This window comes from Rhinatrema bivittatum, chromosome 10 (assembly GCF_901001135.1).
Source record: "Rhinatrema bivittatum chromosome 10, aRhiBiv1.1, whole genome shotgun sequence".
Lineage (NCBI taxonomy): Eukaryota > Metazoa > Chordata > Amphibia > Gymnophiona > Rhinatrematidae > Rhinatrema > Rhinatrema bivittatum.
This window is the reverse complement of record NC_042624.1, coordinates 109,711,161-109,729,570: the sequence shown is the minus strand read 5'-3', so window position 1 is coordinate 109,729,570 and position 18,410 is coordinate 109,711,161. Positions and strand designations below refer to the sequence as shown.

The window sequence follows — 18,410 nt, the reverse complement described above, 5'->3', positions numbered from 1 at the left end:
GGATGTGGAGCGTGATGTTCAGTTAAAGAGTGCGTTAATAAAGTTGTTAGCAGAGGTCACGGGGTCACCAGCCGGTGCTCTGGGAAATAGTAATGAAGGTCATTGCTCGTGTTCACACCATGTGGTCAAGTGTCATTGTGAGGGGGGGGGGGCCTAGTTACACCCAAATAACCAGCACACAACTGCGTGGATCGTGAGAGCAGCACGTAAAGGGAATCGGAGGGTGCGCCATGCTGTCCAGTAACAAAATTAGCAGACAGACCAGCATCACAGAAACCCGATGTACCTGAAGAAACAGGTCAACGTGCAAAGGTAACACTGGGGCAAAAGGCTAATTGTTCCTACAGAGGGGCGCAAATACCCCTCCCCCCCCCAAACCCTCTTCACATCCGCCTCAGGAAGTGACGGGAAAACCCTTCAGGTCGGCCTGCGTTTCCTGCCCTCGTTTCAATTTAAATTCTAGATAAGCCGAACTTCTCTGCGACGGCCCCTGTGCATCCCCTCCCCCCACGCACACTGCAGCAATAAGAAGCAATCCCCAACTATAAAACGCTTTCCTCTTTTCAAAACAAAAAAAAACGTTAACCTTTTCCAGGACGTAAACCCGAGTAAACACGGTAATGACGGCAGAAAAGAACCAAACGGTCCATCCAGTCTGCCCAGCGAGCTTCTTGTGGTAGCAACTGCCGCTCCCTGCAGGTCACCCCCCAAAGTCTTACGTTACGGGGTAATAATATTAAAAATTAAAAACCAAGCAACTGTCAAACCCATCACCAAGTTACTGCTGGCAACATTTTTACGGGGTGAGCAGCCTTCCTGATGGTTCAGACAGTGCTGCTGCTGCTTGGCCATGCCTTGCTTTTGCACTTGGCCGTAGAAGCAGACTTCTTGTTTGGATGCCAGCAGACCTCCATCCATTATCCCTGTCGCTTCGTTTCATTTGAATGCCAGGCCTTCACAGCTTCTCTTCACAGCACGTTATTTTAACTCTGGCTTAGAGGCTACTGAAAGCTAAACACTTGGAGGCCGATATTAAAAAAAAAGAGTTAATTTAGGGGTCTAATTTCAATGGAAAATTCTCCTAAATTTAGGATCTAAACCTTAGGGGCTTGATATTCAGCTGTATCCGGCTAAGATACAAGGGATATTCGGCGGCACTGCCAATGGGGAGCCTATTTCCGAGGCACTTCATTAAACAACCTACCCGTTCCCTCGCCTGCAAACCTGTTATAATAAACCTACAAGTATCGAATTCGTAGATGCATTATAATAGGTTAACAGGTACTGCTGAGGGTCTGACTTCCTGTTTCAAGGTCATGACTCTGTCCACTGGACAGGCTTCCCCCCACAGTAATGTGGCACCCCTAGGGGACGGCCACGAGATGTCACTAAGACCCCGTGTAGAAATTAAATATCAATGAGCCTTCCATCCCTCTCAGCCCCTCCCGACCTGCAGGTTCTGGATCGCATTCCTCAACCTATTTAGCCCAGCCATCTTAGGACTCTTTGGGATCAGTTTGAGGAGGCCTCGTGACAGTCAGGATATTTAAGTTTTACCCTCTGGCGAGGCCTCCCAGCTTCTCCCTGGAGTTTCAGGTAGAAGTGACGCCTCATCCTAGTCTTTTTACTCAAGAGATAGATTTTTACGCCTGATTCCCTTCTAGGGCAAAAGGGCTTTCTCACCCATCGGTGGGCGAGCACCAGTGACGGATCCGGCTGCGAGAGACGGTGAGGGCAGGAGATGGATCCAGGTTACCATGTAGAAGTATTTTTTGGGACCTGAACAGTGTGGGGTAGTTTTTGGATCCCCCCTCTCCTCCCCACTGGGATTGCAGTGCTGAGGTACAGCCTGATCCCGTCTGACTTTTCCCCAGAAACAACAATTAAGGAATTAAAGAGAAAAACCGGGAGTCCCCCCACTCGGATCTCCAGCCATGGGACCAGGATGGGCTGGGTGTCAGTAAGGAGGTGGATTAAGGTAGGACTGGTTGGCTGTGAAGTCGGGGGACCTCCTCCAATAGGATTGCAATGCGGGTTAAGCAGCTGAGTGAAACCAGGGACACCTTAGTTACGTATCAACAGTCAGATGTAACCGCACTATTTATGCACAAATGGACCTATTATCAAATCAGTAAACTTTCATTTGGCACCCTAAGCCTGGTGCTGCTGATTTCTCCCAGCATCTCACCCCATAGGATGCATCTACAGTCTACGCACACCAAAAGCAAGACACCATGGTCCGGGCCATAAGTGAGAACGTCCCCCCCAGGATAAAGAGTTAAGCATGGGAGAAAACCGCTAGCTGGAGTAACCCCGAAGAAGAATAAATGATTGTGTGCCCTTGGGACCATAATCCCCACTAAGGATTACAGTAATAGCGGGGAGACACACCAGCGGCGGCAGCAGCATCTATTGACTACCAAGACCGGAAGACATCAAGAGGGTAAAACAGAGCGTTAATGTGGAAATGGATTTATTTTCAAAGCTATGCGTGTTAATTTCCCCAGGCCCACGATAGTAGGTGTAATTGTGCACGAGCAGTTTTGATGGGGGATAATTTTCAAATCAATCTTACGGATATAAGTTTGCCTTGAAAATCGGTGTAACTTTACGTGTGCTTTTCCCATCAGGCTTTCGTTAAATTACCCCCAAATCAGTGTTTTATGTTTGTTGACGAGCAAATAATTAGCTCCGCCCCCCCCCCCCCCACCCATATGATACTATGAATGATTTGGGGGGCTTGAACAACTCAGGTCTTTCACCTTCCACCTTTAGGCCACTGAGTCAAATCCCAGCTCACGTAGCCCACGTGAAATGAGCTTCCCACGGAAGACCGGTCTTCCGGTCTTGGTAGTCAATAGATGCTGCTGCGTGTAACTCCATTTTGAAAACTGGTGCAACTTGGGCCCGTATTCGACAGCAAATGTATGCGCAATGTTGCAAAATTACCCTACAGCGTGGCAACTAATAGATTATTTACCATACAAGAAAATAATGAACATAACCCAGGAAAGCCAGACCAATCTGTCCAACTGGATCCTGGAGGCAAAGGGGGCAAGAGACTTGCCCAGGGTCATATGGGGTCAGTGAGAGTGGGAAGTCTTGAGCTCCTCTCTCAGGCCTCCCCCTGAATCATCTTCCAATACTCAGGACCACTCAGCCACTCCTTGCTGTATTTTGAGTTTCTCAAACTCCTTACCTCGAGACAACCAGTGGCAGAATCAACATTTTCAGCATCCTCATCAGGAGCTCTCCAGGGAACTGGAAATAATTAATTTCCTAGAAAATAAGAAGAAATGCTTAGGTGGACATGCATTTATTTCAAACAAAATAAACTTTATTGATTAAAAAATATATAAATATAACAAAGTGATCCTTAGACACTTTGAGGTCAATTGTCATAGGGTTTAATCTCCTAAATTTGGGAGTTAAGCTCCTAAAATAGCTCTTTTGAAAATGCATTAGGGCTGAGTTCCTACATTTAGGCTCCCAGATTCACTGGGTACCTAACTAAACTGGGCACCTACAAGAGTTAGGGTGGAGAGACAAAGTTAGGAGTTTAGCACTGATTTTCAGCGCTAGGAACCTCATTTAGGAGCCTAAATCTAGGCAAATGAATAGCAGCCCTCAGTTTAAGCACATTTTCAGCTGAAAATTTAGAATCCTAATTTTTGGCTGAAAATTGGCATCAGGCACCTAACTGAGAAGCCTACTTTTAGGAGCTCAGCTTTTTTTTTTTTTTTTTTATATCAGTCCATCCCAGTGTAAATATCACTAACAGCAGCTGAAATTTAGCTGCCATTGTTAAAATGGCATCACATACACAGCAATGAAAACAAAGAGCTTAATCAGATAACGCCCCTTCCCGGTGTGGATAAGCAGAGAGGACCCCTAGTGGCTGGAGGTTAGAAATGAAGACATGGGGTAAGCTCTGGTAACTTTATGTGTAAAATTTCTGCATGGGGATAACCAGCACGGAACAGCAGTTACAACCCTAATCATTTTTCTAAGCAAAATGGATGGCCCATTTTGGTCTTTATCTGCCATCATTTACTCTGTTACTGACTTATTACATGATGCATTGACATACTGGCTAGTGGAATTAAAAATCGAAGCAAATCTTAACATTCAACATCACAGTATTAGACACAGTAATGTTAAAGAAAATCAATGGCATATTTGCTGTGTGGCAGGTAGCACAAGACACTTAGATACCGTAGATTATCATATTAACACAGGAAGGTAGACTGCCTCTTCTAACCCAGTTGGTTTCTGGGGGTTTATAGCCTGCTGGCTACCCCAGGACCTGCAGTGTCTCTAACTACACAGGATTGTTGGGTGTCTTTACACGGTGTGCTCCCTATTACTGGATCACAACATCCGTCAGGTTTCAATGACCGCATGATGCTGTAGGCCATTTCAACTATGCAAAAATATTTTTACAGGTGTTCCCTTTTTAAGTAAACAGTTCAGTTTCAGGAATACGTTTATGTCAGAGATTCAGTGAATCAGTGTAACAAAAAAATTAATATTCTGAATCCCAAACTGCTTATTTGCTGCTATTCTCTCTTTTTTTTTTTTGTTTGCACAATTAGCTGCTCTGTAAGGAATAACATAGCTTGTTTGGCTATGAGGGTTCATTTTTCATCTGACCCTCCGGCAAAGGAAGACAGTGAAAATAAGTACAGAGACTAGACTGCTAAAATACTTAATGCTATTATGCCTCGACTTACAAACTTTGGCAAAATAGTTGATTCTTTTAACAGGAAAAGCTGCAGAAGGAGGAATATTCAGGAGCTGCTCACAGATGCTCTCTGTGAGGACCAAGCCCAGGCCCACTTGCACCATAACTGCAGGCAGGTTTAATCACAGCCACCAAAGGTTTATTTATTTTACTTGCAAAAACTCATTTCTGCATGAAATTAATATCTTTTTTTTTTTTAGGGACTGGCAGTGCAGGGCAGTGGTCACAGCCCTGAGCTGAGAACGGGCAGCTCTCATTGGGATTACTCTGCCCCAGCACTCATTGTATGACCTTGAGCAAGTCACTTAAACTCCCTGAACTGAAACCTAGGTTAAGCTCCTAATAATGTTGGAAAAACACGAGAAGGCATGGCCAGTTTTACTGTTGATTTAATTTAAAATTCAGTATGTCCAGCAGGCATAGATGGAGCAATTCAGTTCCTCTCCCATGATCGCTGGAATCAGTTATAATTAGGACTGTTTCATGCATTCGATTCTAGTTGATTCTGAAGAAAACTTGGGGGGTCTTGAAGGTTGTGAAACCTTTGAAAGGACCAAGAGCAAAGAAGTCGTACACGGAGGGGTTTGTGTGGTCTCAAAAATTCCCATACTGAAACAGCTTTCTATTTAAAAGGTCTCACAACCTACAGAGACGCACTTTAATATATGCAGCTTAGGACCCACATGTTTAATATTAAAATGTATCTTTAAGCCCAGGTAATGTGAATTTAAGACACTTAATGCATGGATGCCTAAGCCTCTTTTAAAAACAAATCCTACAGAAAACTGTCAAATATTTAGGCATCTTCCTTTTCAGTTTTTATTTATTTTTCTGGGATGTTAGAACAAAATACAAATCAGTGGAAAAATCATTTTTCCACTGATTTTTCTCTTGTGTATTACATCAGAGTCATTTTTCCATTGACATCTTTTGTTAAATCATTGAAATTCCCAGGCAAAATAAAACAAAAACTGAAAAGGAAGGTCCCTACAAATCTGCATGGTAACACTAGTGATTGGAGAAGAATTGGTTTTATTTGATCACATCAGCTAAGACATCGTTCTGAACACTGCAAGTCCCAAAATTGATCTACTGACCTGCTCAGAGAGATGTCTGGTCCTCAAGAAAAACCCTAAAAGGCATCCTACAATGACAGAGAGCACAGAGAGGATAAGCAGACCGTTCCCCTTGCAGGCGACCCTGCCCCGGGCCAGCACTGCTTCCAGTGTCACGGCCATGCTGCGTTCCGTGCGGAGGAATCAGCCACATCCCATGCAGCGAGAGCTCGCCACTGCTCTCCTCATCAGAAGAAGGCAGTCCTGGATCCGGAGACATCAGATCAAACCGTCCCCAAACCCCCGCTTAGCTGACCTGCCAAGGGCACCCGTCAACCAATCGCCACCAAAGCCTGCGGCTAGCATCATTGCTCTAAATTAATACCAACAATCCTATTATCAATGGCATCATGAGAGCCTAGATAGGGATTAAGAGCTCTGAGAAATGGATGGTCTGCCCTGTTTAAAAAAAAATGTATCTGAAAAGTAGCACAGTAATGAAAGGAAAAGCCATGGTTTTATGATTTATTAACACAACATTGTAATGTCATCCATGATTCATTTGTATTTTCAGGCAACCTCATCTTTTGCTTTGACTTGCTAATTTGAACTGAAGAAGACTTCCTGGTCCAGGCACATATTACGTTGGTCCAGTAAAACGATATTGCTTTATATTTGTATGAACCTGAACACTTGTATTTCCTGAATTTGCCAAAACACAGGTTTAACACACAAGCTATTTGCTTAGGCCTGGTAGGTACAGTGAGGTCACCAGGTAAATAAGGCGTCCACGCTGGCTTGTCGGGGGGGGGGGGGGGTAGCTTTCTGTCATAAATACCAGACTTGTAAATAAGATTAAAACAAAGATGTTTCGAGGGGCTTTGCAAAACCTTGCAAAGTTTCATCCTCTCCTCTGCAAACTGTAAATTCATTACTGCAAGAGAAAAGTGCTGTCAGTGAAGCCCCAAGCACAGAGTGCATGCTCAGTGTGCAGGCTTGAGAAATGTAAGAGTCTGAAGTGTGCGCTACATTAGCTGTTGATATATAGTCTTACACTGACACTCGCTGGTGACAAGAAGTACTGCAGGCAGAGTCCTGGAGCAGTAGCAACTTAGGAACAATAGTTGCTGCAGGTGGGCTTTTTTTTTTTTTTTAATGAAATATAGCTCCCTTCATCCGCATCCCCGACAGCAGCTGTTCCTGACTTCACCAGCACCACTGCTGCCAAACCACAGTAATATGTCACCATCTTAAGTTTACGTAGGAACACAGGGACAGACATGGCTTATGGACTAGAAGTGTAAAGACTTTTCAGTGTGTTTCCTTTAAACAATATATGATAACAAAACCCAGCCACCCTTCCCCTGCACCTCCCAATCTGTATGCATTGTTTAAGGTGGTACGCGATAATCTGTTGTGCTTGTTCCTAACTTCCGCTTCCATGTCTCGCCAGCAAGGCACTGGCACTAGGTTCCAGTAATCTTTGTATCTCTTATGCCAGCCCATGACTGGGTTGTAAAACTGTGCGTTCCCCCCCTCCTGTGTCCTCGCTGGCAAGGGTCAGGGCTTCTCTTTCAGAAGCCGCTGAGAACTGACACAATTTGATGTGCTGAAAAGTAGAATATAAACTAAATAAATAATGTAGCTCTGTTGATTTGTCTGAGCAAGGGGGAAGCAAAGTTTCAAGGCCCTTAACGACCTCCACTTACAGTCACTCAAGAAATGCATTCTCCACACCAGTTTGGTTGTTCCAATGAAACTAAAGTTTACTGATGCAAGACTTCTTGGATTGTGACAGTTTAACCTCCTAGAAGGGTAAACTTGATTTCTTGCAAATGCACTCTCACAGAATCGCTCTGGGTATTTTCAGGTTCAGCCGGGTCCCTCGTTCCATAGGTCACCCTTGCACCTTTATTCCTCCATTCCAGTCTATTTGAATCTTCTCTTCTTTTTTCCTCTTGGTATCATTTGGGCCCTTGTTCCTTACTCCCTTTGGGGTTTCTGTGCTAGGCCAACACTTTTGCATTGACTGGAGTAGAAACAAAAATGCAGCGAGACGGCAGCAGATATGAGATCCTTAACAGGATTTTCTCCCTTTAGAGAGGCCTGAGCTTTCTTTCCTTTGGTTAAGGAAAAGGGAAAAAGAGCCTGCAACGTCTTTTATGCAGAGACAAGAGGCCTACGCGCTCCCCTCACAGCCTCAGCACTTCAGTGCGGGCTCTCTTCTCTCTGTCTAGGAGTGGAAATGTTAAAACTCTGCACTGAGCCCCTGTTACCCTTCCCAATAAGGGGGGGGGAGGGGAATGCACTAAATAGTTGGTGGTAAGTACACTTTATTTATTTATTTGCGTTTATAGGCCACTAATGTGTTAGCCCAAAGCTCATCGTACATAGATAGACAGATACACATCATTAATAGTAATCAACTAAAATAAGATATTGCTCATAAGTAATATTAAATCAGTGAGATAAAACAATTTCACCAAGGCGGGAGAATTAAAACAGAGTCAATAAAACATTGTAATAAAGGATACAGTCAAAATTAAAATTCGTAAAAAGCTTGTTTTAAAAAGTATGTTTTCAGTGCAGATTTACTCAGCTTTCAGCACCCAATCAGCCTGAGTTCCTGGGGGAGAGAATTCCAAAGGCACGGTCGCTAGTGCCATGCAGCCTTGCCTGTTTAATAGGAGGAATATCTAGTAATGCTCTTTGTGAGGACCTCAGGGTTCTGGTTGGCTGGAAAGACTGGAGTGTTGAAGTTGCCAACAGCAACATTTTTAAAGTTAGGATTTTGTGGATCAACATGGCAACTTTATACTTGATTCTCCATTGAACAGGGAACCAATGAAGGCTGAAAGAATTGAGTGAGATATGGTAATTTTTGGCAGTGCTAATAAGTAATCTGGCTGCTGAATTCTGCAGTGATTGCTATGGTTTAATTGAAGAATCAGGAAGGCCAATGTACGGTGAATTGCAGTAATCTATTGCAGTCAGTAAAAATGCTTGCACTATCATCCAAAAATTGTGAGGGGGTAAAATTGGCTTCAGATCGCTTACTAAGCGCAGTTTATATATTAAAAAACCCCAAAATGGCATGTACCACTGCTCTAATTTGAGGAATACAGCCTAGCTTGGCGTCAATAAGTACTTCTAAGCTGCATGCAATCTTTGAGATAAGGATCTTTTGGAACTCCTTCTCGATGGAGCTCCATTTATATAAATCTGTTAAAATATTCAGAGGTTTTTTAAAGACTTCTTATTATTTAAGTTAGCAAATTTGTAATTTTATTCCATCTCATTTTATTTACTGTTTTATTTTTATTGATTTTAATTTTGTAATGTATGGTTATTTGTTATATTTTATGTATGTTTTATTGTACATCGCTTAGACCTAGTCTAGTGTTAGGTGATTAATAAATCCTAATAAATGAAAATGTAAATAAATGGTCAAAGGGACCTCAATTAAGTTCTTGGTTTGGATAACTATGATTTCAGTTTTCTCAAGGTTCAAGGCTAATTCATTGTTTGATGTTATTCATGCAGTTGGAAACTGAAATTAAAGTATCAGACCAAGATTTGGCCAACAGGATAAAAAAAATGGACATCATGAGCATAAATGTGGTAGCTGGAACATAAAGTAGTCAGCACTTGACAGCTTGGGGCCAGGTATATATTAAAAAGCAGGGCCGAAAGAGCCAACCCCTGAGGAACTCCAGAGTACATTGGGAACCAATTGGAATCTTCTCCCTCGACAATTATCCTTTGCAGCCATTTAGATAGGAATGAAAACATTGCCAGACAGTACCTGAAATACCAGTTTCATTCAGTCTGCACAGCATTATTTTCATTTTGTGGTCAACCATATCGAAAGCAGATGATATATCCAGCATCACAAGCACAAATTCCTGAGTGGATTAAAGGTCTTTCCTGATGGAATTGTGTAGCTATGCAAGTAGAATTTCAGTACTTAAGGAAATTGGTTCAGAATATGAAGGTTCTCTACAAATTCAGCTTCGTTGTTTTAACACCACTTTCTTCTCTACATTATCAACATATCCACACTGGGAGAGTCAGATATATATTCCTGGTAAGAATGCTTTAGAGCCCTTACATGTGCAAGAATGGCGGTTATTTACATTGATTTCTATGCTGAAGAAGAACTGACAAAGCAGTGTATGTTTTAGTGGACTGCAGAGACTTTTCAGCAAATACAAAGACAATTTTTCTTCCCTTGTAGGGGTTTTTGATATAAAAAGGCTGGCAGTGCTATCCTGCACCAGAATTACAACACAAGACTGGCAGTGCTGGCCAGGGGAGGATGTTTGAGGGGCAGTAGTAACTGTGGGAGGAGGTGGAGTCAACAGCCTGAGATGGAAGAGGGTGAGTGGGGGAGGCAGCACACAGATCATTAGACCCAGGTCTGCTAGGAATAACAATGCCAACTTGACATTTATATACTCACCCCTGTTTTTAGCAGATAATGGATAATTGTGTAGTACAGTATTCTTCAGTGTAAGATCCACGGGCCAGTGGAATCTATTGACCCTAAGTGCAGCTCCCAACATAATCATAGGTGTTTGGATTTTTTTTTTTTTTTTTTTTGGAAGCCGATAGCATCAGAACCACAGAAGCGTGGGGCTGGGGAAGAGCAGGTCCTGCCAGCCACAGTGAAGAACAGCAGGTGAAACTGAAGTGTGGGGCTTGTGGAATGGAGGTCAAGGTGGGGAGGAAGTGGAAAATGGAGGGAGAGGGAAAAAAAGGGGTTAGGAAGAGAGGGTCGGGGAATGCAGGGCTGGGAGAGAGAGACTGGGATACTAAGAACATGCCATACTGGGTCAGACCAAGGGTCCATCGAGCCCAGCATCCTGTTTCCAACAGAGATGGTGGTGGGGGCAGGAAGGGGGGGGGGGTTGAAGGGGTATTGTTTCACCGTACAAGCAGAATCCAGGGATGCTTCTGAAACTACAGTAAACTTCTCCAGCTGGCCATGTCATCTGAGGGGGACTTTTCTCCTGCCGTGTCCCAGCCCCGAACTGGCCCTATGCTCAAAATATAGCGAAGATCACTAGTGAAGGGCAAGAGGAGCAAACCAATCTGCTTTGCAAGAGACCCACAATGAATATACATCAGATTATAGTTGTACCCAGTTAGGACTTGATTTAGTTAAGCGTTTCTCCCATTCCGTATGTAAGCGGGGGGGGGGGGGGAGGCCTAGTGAATCAGACCCCGAGTCTGTGAGCTGGGTTCATTTGCGTGATTTTCTTAGCCTGGAAGAGCAAGCACCGGACGCCACGCTGTCCGGAACTGGGAAGAGTGGCGGCCGGACCGTATAGGGCGCAGCACCGTGAGGGGCGGAAAGGGAGAGAATGCGCGTGCGCTGCTCCCTGGCCGAGGCGCCTTGCCCTGCAGTGCTCACCATGGCGCGGCTGCTGCTGCTGCGCGTGTCCCCCGCACGGAAATGCGCCTGTGCCCTGCTGAGCAGGGGCGGCAGCACGGCGGCGGGGTCCGAGTACCTGCACCGGAGCGTGGTGCCCACCATGCACTACCAGCGCAGCCTGCCCAGGTAGATCAAAGGGCGCTGGGAGGGGAAAGCAGGGGCCAGGGTGCAGGAACGCCCTGAAAAATAGTAAAACAAAACAAAAAAAAAATAAAATTGTAGGGGGTCGGGGGTTTGAATTAAAAAAAAAAAAGAATAATAATAAAAAGAATCAGTCTTCAGAGCTGCAAGGCGTGAAAGTCTCGCACTGATACCTGGAGAAGTCTCATGTTGCTCTTTCGGAGTAAGCATGTAACCTTTCCCCAATAACTAGATACAGTTGTTACTTGTTTGGTAAAGCAGCGATGTTATTAACCAGCTTGTCATCGGGAAACTTGAGATCACGTCCTGAATATAACGGATGTACGCCCAATACACTTTTTAAAGCGAGAATTAACTTTGTTTTTCTTTTTCAGGTTACCCATTCCTACATTAGAAGATACCATCGAGAGGTACCTCAGTGCCCAGAGACCTCTACTACATGACGAGCAATACAGGTAACGCGGTTTGCGTCCATTCTTTTTTTTTTTTTTTTAAATGGACTTCGTTTCTATGCAAAGAAAATTAAAAAGAAACTAATTAGTGCCTGAAGTCTGTATTGTGACTGAATCTCCTTGTAATCAATTTAGGAAAACCGAACAGCTTGCCCGCAGCTTTCAGAAGGGCATTGGAAAGGAACTACACGAGCAACTTGCTGCCCAAGACAAGAGGAATAAGCACACTAGTTACATCTCAGGTGAAAATACTCCTCCCGAGGCCTGAAGCTTGAATTCGGTTTCCCCATGGCAGCATGGCTAGATGTAGCTAAAGGCCCTGCTGTCTCGGGCACAGCTGCCCAGTGCTGTTTTGGGGTGTGGTGTGACTGAGCGCTGCTAGGACGCTGCTGAATATTTAAAGAAGTAAATGCACCGTGCTCAAAGCCAAGATCATGGGCATCTTTGCTTGGCCACCAGTTTGTGCCCTGTGCCAGCCATTACTACAGCATTCATTTTCAGCAGCTTTTTCTAAGTTGCTGCTGGATAGTTCCTGACTGTACAAATAATTTAGGGAACGTTTTTGCAGCCTGTGATTTGGTCAAAGCACCGCCTATTTAAGGCTGTTATAATGTCGCCTGCCTAGACAGGGAATTGCAGCCACAATGGCGAACTTGGAGCAGCGGGACAGAAGCCGTGCTAGCCCCCGGCTGAGGTCTGAGCGCTAACCTGTGGTGCACGAGTGTTAACTGATTTTATTTTATTCTGTGCCAATCAGTGCTGTGACCACAGCCCATTTTTCTTGTTTTATTTTTATGCAGTTGTGGACCACTGAGGATGGCCTTGTTGGGGAAGCAGCCTAGAAATTATTTAAGCAACTACTCAATACTTTCTGCTTAGTTATAAAACATATCCCTTGCGGGATTAGCCAGTATTGCACTAATCCTTTTCTGTCCTCTGCATTTCCCCTAGGACCCTGGTTTGACATGTACCTGTGTGCTCGGGAGCCCATAGTTTTGAATTTTAATCCATTCATCTCTTTCACCCCTGACCCAAAATCCGAATATAATGAGCAGCTGACCCGAGCCACAAATATGACCGTGTCTTCGATGCGGTTCCTGAAGACGCTGCGAGCAGCTTATCTGGCTCCGGAGGTTTTTCATCTCAATCCAGTCAAGAGTGACACTCAGACGTTCAAGAAGCTCGTCAGGCTTGTGCCTTCCTTTCTATCATGGTACGCTGCTTACATGGTCAATGCGTATCCCCTGGATATGTCGCAGTACTTCAGGCTTTTCAACTCCACTCGTCTGCCCAAAGCGAACCGAGATGAGCTTTTCACCGACGAACAGGCAAAGCATTTGCTAGTGCTCCGAAACGGGAACTTTTACGTGTTCGATGTTCTCGACAAAGATGGAAACTTGGTGAAGCCTTCGGAAATACAAGCCCATCTGAAGTATATTCTTTCGGACAGCAGCCCTGCCCCGGAGTTCTCGCTGGGCTATCTGACCAGCGAAGAGAGGAACACTTGGGCACTACTTAGACAAAAACTGCTTGAAAATGGAAATGAGGAAGCCTTAAAGAAAGTTGACGCCGCCGTCTTCTGCCTGTGCTTGGATGATTTCCCAATTAAGGATCATAACCATTTGTCGCACAACATGTTGCATGGCACTGGCCTGAACCGTTGGTTTGACAAATCGTTGAGCCTCATTATAGCTGCAGACGGCACAGCCGCAGTTAATTTTGAGCACTCCTGGGGCGACGGGGTGGCTGTCTTGAGATTCCAGAATGAGGTGTTCCAGGACAGCACCCAGAGCCCTGCCGTTACACCGCAGAGCAGACCAGCGCCGGTGGACTCTTCGAAGGCAGTGCAGAAGCTTCACTTCCACCTGGACAGCGCCTTGAAAGCTGCAGTTGCCGAAGCCAAGAAGAAATTTGATTCCACCATGAAGACCTTGACCATTGACACCATGCAGTTCATGGCTGGAGGCAAAGAGTTCTTCAAGAAGCAGGGAGTCAGTCCAGATGCTGTGGTTCAGCTTGCCTTTCAGGTTGCCTTCTTCAGACAGTACAACCAGACCGTAGCCACCTACGAGTCGTGTAGCACCGCCGCCTTCAAGCATGGGCGCACGGAAACTATCCGGCCGGCCTCCGTGCATACCAAGAAGTGTGCCGAGGCCTTTGTTAAGGAACCTGCCAAGCATAGCGCAGCTGAATTTCGGGAGATGATTAACGAATGCTCCAAGTACCACAGTCAGCTGACAAAAGAAGCTGCTATGGGTAAGTGATAAAGAAATGGGGGGGAAAAACGAAGCCCTCTCCATCGGATATTACAGCTGCATCATTTTTCCTGGAAACCTTTTGGTTCCAAGCAGCCGGGTATCGTGCAGTCTACCTTGTAAAGCAGAGCTTTGCACAAGGAGAATGGTAAATCCTATGGAGAAACGCAAAAAGAGTAACCATAAAAACCCAGGGTAGAAGTAGCTCAGAAGCCCGTAGTGTTTCAGGTACCAAGTACTACAGTCCCCAGCTCGTTCCCTAAGGGCTCGTTGTTTCCCTGAGGGTTGGGGAGGGCAGCTCTGCCTGTACTCCAGCCTTAAGTGCACAGGTCTGTGGTGCTTTTTCAGAATCAGCAGACTTGGGCCATTCCTTGGATGGGGAAAAGCTGTTTTCTTCAACATGCGAGACGGCCTCTTCACGAACTGTCTTTGTTACGCCGCACTAGCTGACGCGTGTAGTGTGAATCTTTACTCCCAACTTGGTTCAAAAGGTATTTTGGGTACAGTCTGGGTGACCACCTCTCCAAATCTTCTGCTGTAGTATAAAAGTACTACAGCCTGCCTTATTGCCAGAGGGGCCTCAATTAACTCCCACCGTGAAGTGAAAAAAAAAATGAAATCTAAGATTCTTTTGAAACATAACAACCTAAGAACTTGCCATGCTGGGTCAGACCAAGGGTCCATCAAGCCCAGCATCCTGTTTCCAACAGAGGCCAATCCAACATAAAGAAATCCATATCAAATTTTCCCATTCAGATAGTTTTAATTAGTTAACAGGTACGAAACCAAGCCCTGGACTAAGGACTCTCTGGATTAGGTAAATACTTGCCTGTTTTCTTCTTCAAAGCCCTTTCACCTTTTGCTTCCTTCTCTCTTCAGCGTCTCCTTGATTTAAATGTCTGAGGCACATGGGCTGGCTATTAGGTGATGAACCACAAGTACTCTTTGCTTTGACAGAACCAGCCCATTTGCCTCCTTTGAAAACGCTGTTTGTGACTGAGTTTTATGCACATTGCCAGAACGCTGCTGCTTCCGAGGGGAGTAAAAGATCTTAGGCTGTCTTGCTCTACTAATTGTTTTCTTTGCTGTGACAGGAAAAGGATTTGATCGTCATCTGTTTGCTCTGCGCTATCTTGCGGCATCTCAGGCTCTTCCTGTACCCGACCTCTTCCAGGACGAAGCTTACAGGCTGATCAACCACAACATCCTGTCCACCAGCACGCTGTCCAGCCCAGCCGTGCAGTTCGGGGGCTTTGCCCCCGTCGTCCCCGATGGCTTCGGGGTGGCATACGGGGTGCATGACGACTGGGTGGGCTGCAACGTCTCCTCTTACCCATCCCGCAACGTGCAAGAATTTCTGCAGTGTGTGCATCACGCGCTGGAGGACATTTTTCAGGTGCTGGAAGGGAAGTCTGTAAAGGGCTAGACGTTTTAGGTGGTGATCTGTCTTTTGAAATGCACAATGTGACTTTTTTTTTTTTTTAACTTTTTTAGCAATTATGAAGAATTAATATTTCTAATCTATAATGCTCTAATGATGGGGGAAGATTGGTTTTGACAGCATGTGGTGCTGCAGGTGAAGATTTTTAAGGATATGAAATAATGGTTGATGAGATATTTCAAGGATAATATATTCTAGTTATCATGGTGCTGTGAATAAAAGGAGACGGGTCAATGCTTTACTGAAAAGACTTGCAGTTCACCAGCAGGGTGCAAACCAGGCTTGAAAGCCTTCTCTTTTCAATGCTCGGTCATGGCTTGGGCATTATTGGATACCAGCGGTGTGGTAATGGGGGCGGGCTAGCCGGGTGCTGATGGGGGAGTGGGGAGGGGTGGCACTGAGTGACCTTTTCAGCTGATGCCTGGGGAAACACTGATAGGTCCACTTGTAGGCATTGGAGGCCTTGGTTTTGTTCTTTGGGGCCCTTGCGCCCTCACCTGCTGAACGAGGCACTGCAAGGGCATGAGATTGTCTGCGAGTGTGGGCAGAAATGCCTCCACCTTCTCTGACCAATGCCAGCTGTGCACCGGGCCAGGGAAGTTGCCCCTTCCTTAGAAGCATTGGCGCCTCCATGCAGGGAGGCGAGTGCAGGTTTATGGGGGAAGCTGAACAATTCTCTTGTGGGCCAGAGTCTTAACTCGCCCAGCTGCAGTTCAACCTGTGTAAAGATGAATTTCTAAATTAGTTTTTTTTAATTCTGCCTTTTATGACTGATCAGCACTTCAAAGTGGGTTACATTCAGAAACTGTAGGTATTTCCCTGTTCCCAGAGGGCTTACAAAAGTTTGTACCTGAGGCAACAGAGGGTAAAGTGACTTGCCCAAGGTCACAAGGAGCTGCAGTGGGATTTGAACCCTGGCTCCCAACCTGCTGCCCTACCCACTTGGCTATGCCTCCACTATCTAAGCTCACAGCATGCATGGAACCATTAAGGCATTCGATTAAATTATGTGTTTGTGACCCCTTTTAAATCTGGGATAAGAGGTTCGGGGAGTGGTGTATACTATACCCTCATTCCCGCTGCCTTCTCAGTTTCCCAGCCGAGCCCGCGGTACCCAGGCTGTTGGTACCAGCTCGGTAGGATGAGGAGGTAGAAGGGGCTGAATTTGCAGAATTCCTGCTGCTGCTGGGAGGGTCTGTTCTGATAGGGGGAGAGATTTGGACCTCCCACAGCACCGTGTCCTCCCCTGTCCCTCCTGTACCACAGTGCCCTCTATACCTGACTGAGGGGAGGGAGACAGTGTGGCAGGGGGATGCTCCCCCTCCCCCCACTTAAATAATGAGATTTTACCCCAACTTCGATCCCATTGCTTTTTCCCGCCAGCGGCCTTCATTTATTCCGTAGGTCAGATCTGCTTATGAGGGACGGGCGGGACTTGGCCTCTCTCACGTCCACAAAATGTTTTGGTGTCCTGGAACAGCAGCAGTTGGAAAGCACAGGGGAGAAGGACCAGAGCTGGCTGCCAAAGATTGAGTATTTTGAAAACTTGCAGGGCAGCTGTGCTAATCTCTTGCACAAGGTTAGCATGGCCAGGCCAGCCCCTACCATGCATGGCACCAGCAGGCTCAGACCACTTTCTGTAACGGGCACCAGGCCCATGAGCGTTGGGATAGCCTGCTGCTTCCCTCGCAGGGGGGTTAACTTTTGTAACTTAAGCTGCTGTGAAAATTATCCCACCAACGCTATCCACGCACAAGTACAGCTGCTTAAAATGTACGCAGGCATTTTTTCTGGCAAATATACATGTATACTTTCTAAAATCCAGACGCCTGTATGTAAGCGCAGTGCCTCTGCTCAGTCTGGGTGAAGGGACCTGCTTCCAGGCCACACTGTATGGGGGTAAATTGTGCTGCAGGTGGTTTTTAAAGAAGCCCCTCCTTCTGTAGGTAAAACACTGCTCTGCACATGGAAGCGCTTTTAACAATGACTCTTTGGTTGGCAACACATTACACAGCAGGTGGTCTCGCTGCCATGCCAGCTGGCACAGTCTCACCAAAGTAAGAACATGATGCTGTCTATGAAGGCAAAAGGAAGTCTTTACTTAACTGCTTACCTCACTTGATCAAAATACTGTATGCATAAAATAATTTAATGGCTGAAGGACGGCATACAATTGTAATTTTGCAAATGAAATGGTAATTATAACTTCAGTAATAAACTTGGGACTATTCCCCAAAACGTACAGGCCCTCATGATTGCTGTCTTTGTGCTTTTCATTGTGCGTTGGAGCTGGGCATGACCTACATTTAATGCTGTCTGAATCTGAACTGACCCAGTTCTCGCTTTTTTTTCTGCAGTGGTGCATCCAGGATTCAGTCACAAGATTTAGCTGTTGCCAGGGGATAAACCCCCACCGTGAAAAGGATTAGAATCACGCGCACCAATCTCATACCCAAAAAGAGAGGTGCAAAGCAAGCGCTGTTCATAGGCACTGCAAGCAATACTAAACCCCCTCCATGGTATCAGAATATGACAGTGCCAAAGTTTACTGATGTGATGCCTCTTGCCCTGCAACGCACTGCAAGCAGTTTCAAATTTAAGCACTCAAAAGATTTTATCAGTTCGCTGGGGTAAAAATCTAATACAATTTATGTAAATGCTTGTAAACACAATACCTCATGCCAAAACAATCCCCTTCTCTTAAATCCTCACCACAAAATATTGTGCACTCGATATCGCCATCCACCCTCTGCTGCCAAACAATCCTCGGGCCTGCTCGTGTTCCTCCTCCCCGATCCAGCAGGGGGCGAGGCGCACGCGCCTGTCTCTGCCTCCTCCTCTGGGCAGCTTCCGTTGGGATGTTGAAGCAGGCCCCCAGAGGAGCT

The 18,410-nt window shown here is 45.6% G+C and overlaps 2 protein-coding genes across 2 annotated transcripts in view; one reads left to right on the top strand and one right to left on the bottom strand.

Moving 5' to 3' along the window:
• SLC1A7 (solute carrier family 1 member 7) overlaps positions 1–5,982 on the bottom strand; it is a 48,964-nt gene extending 42,982 nt beyond the window's left edge. The window contains exons 1-2 of the mRNA XM_029618385.1: positions 5,842–5,982; positions 3,200–3,279 (exon numbers count right to left, since the gene is read on the bottom strand). Of these exons, the coding sequence (XP_029474245.1) occupies positions 3,200–3,279; positions 5,842–5,982 (221 nt within the window). The remainder of the gene's footprint in view (positions 1–3,199; positions 3,280–5,841) is intronic.
• Positions 5,983–11,135: 5,153 nt separating this feature from the next.
• CPT2 (carnitine palmitoyltransferase 2) lies at positions 11,136–17,777 on the top strand. Its single transcript, XM_029618322.1, has 5 exons — positions 11,136–11,362; positions 11,752–11,832; positions 11,965–12,071; positions 12,781–14,085; positions 15,179–17,777. The coding sequence occupies exons 1-5, from the start codon at positions 11,166–11,168 to the stop codon at positions 15,508–15,510; spliced, it is 2,022 nt and encodes a 673-aa protein (XP_029474182.1). The 5' UTR covers positions 11,136–11,165; the 3' UTR covers positions 15,511–17,777.
• Positions 17,778–18,410: the final 633 nt, after the last annotated feature.

Excerpts from the sequence above, each read along its gene's own strand:
- CPT2 (XM_029618322.1), top strand. The coding sequence starts at position 11,166 with ATGCGCGTGCGCTGCTCCCTGGCCGAGGCGCCTTGCCCTGCAGTGCTC. Across the intron at positions 11,363-11,751 it reads TACCAGCGCAGCCTGCCCAG|GTTACCCATTCCTACATTAG; the intron begins GTAGATCAAAGG and ends TTTCTTTTTCAG. Across the intron at positions 11,833-11,964 it reads CTACATGACGAGCAATACAG|GAAAACCGAACAGCTTGCCC; the intron begins GTAACGCGGTTT and ends TAATCAATTTAG.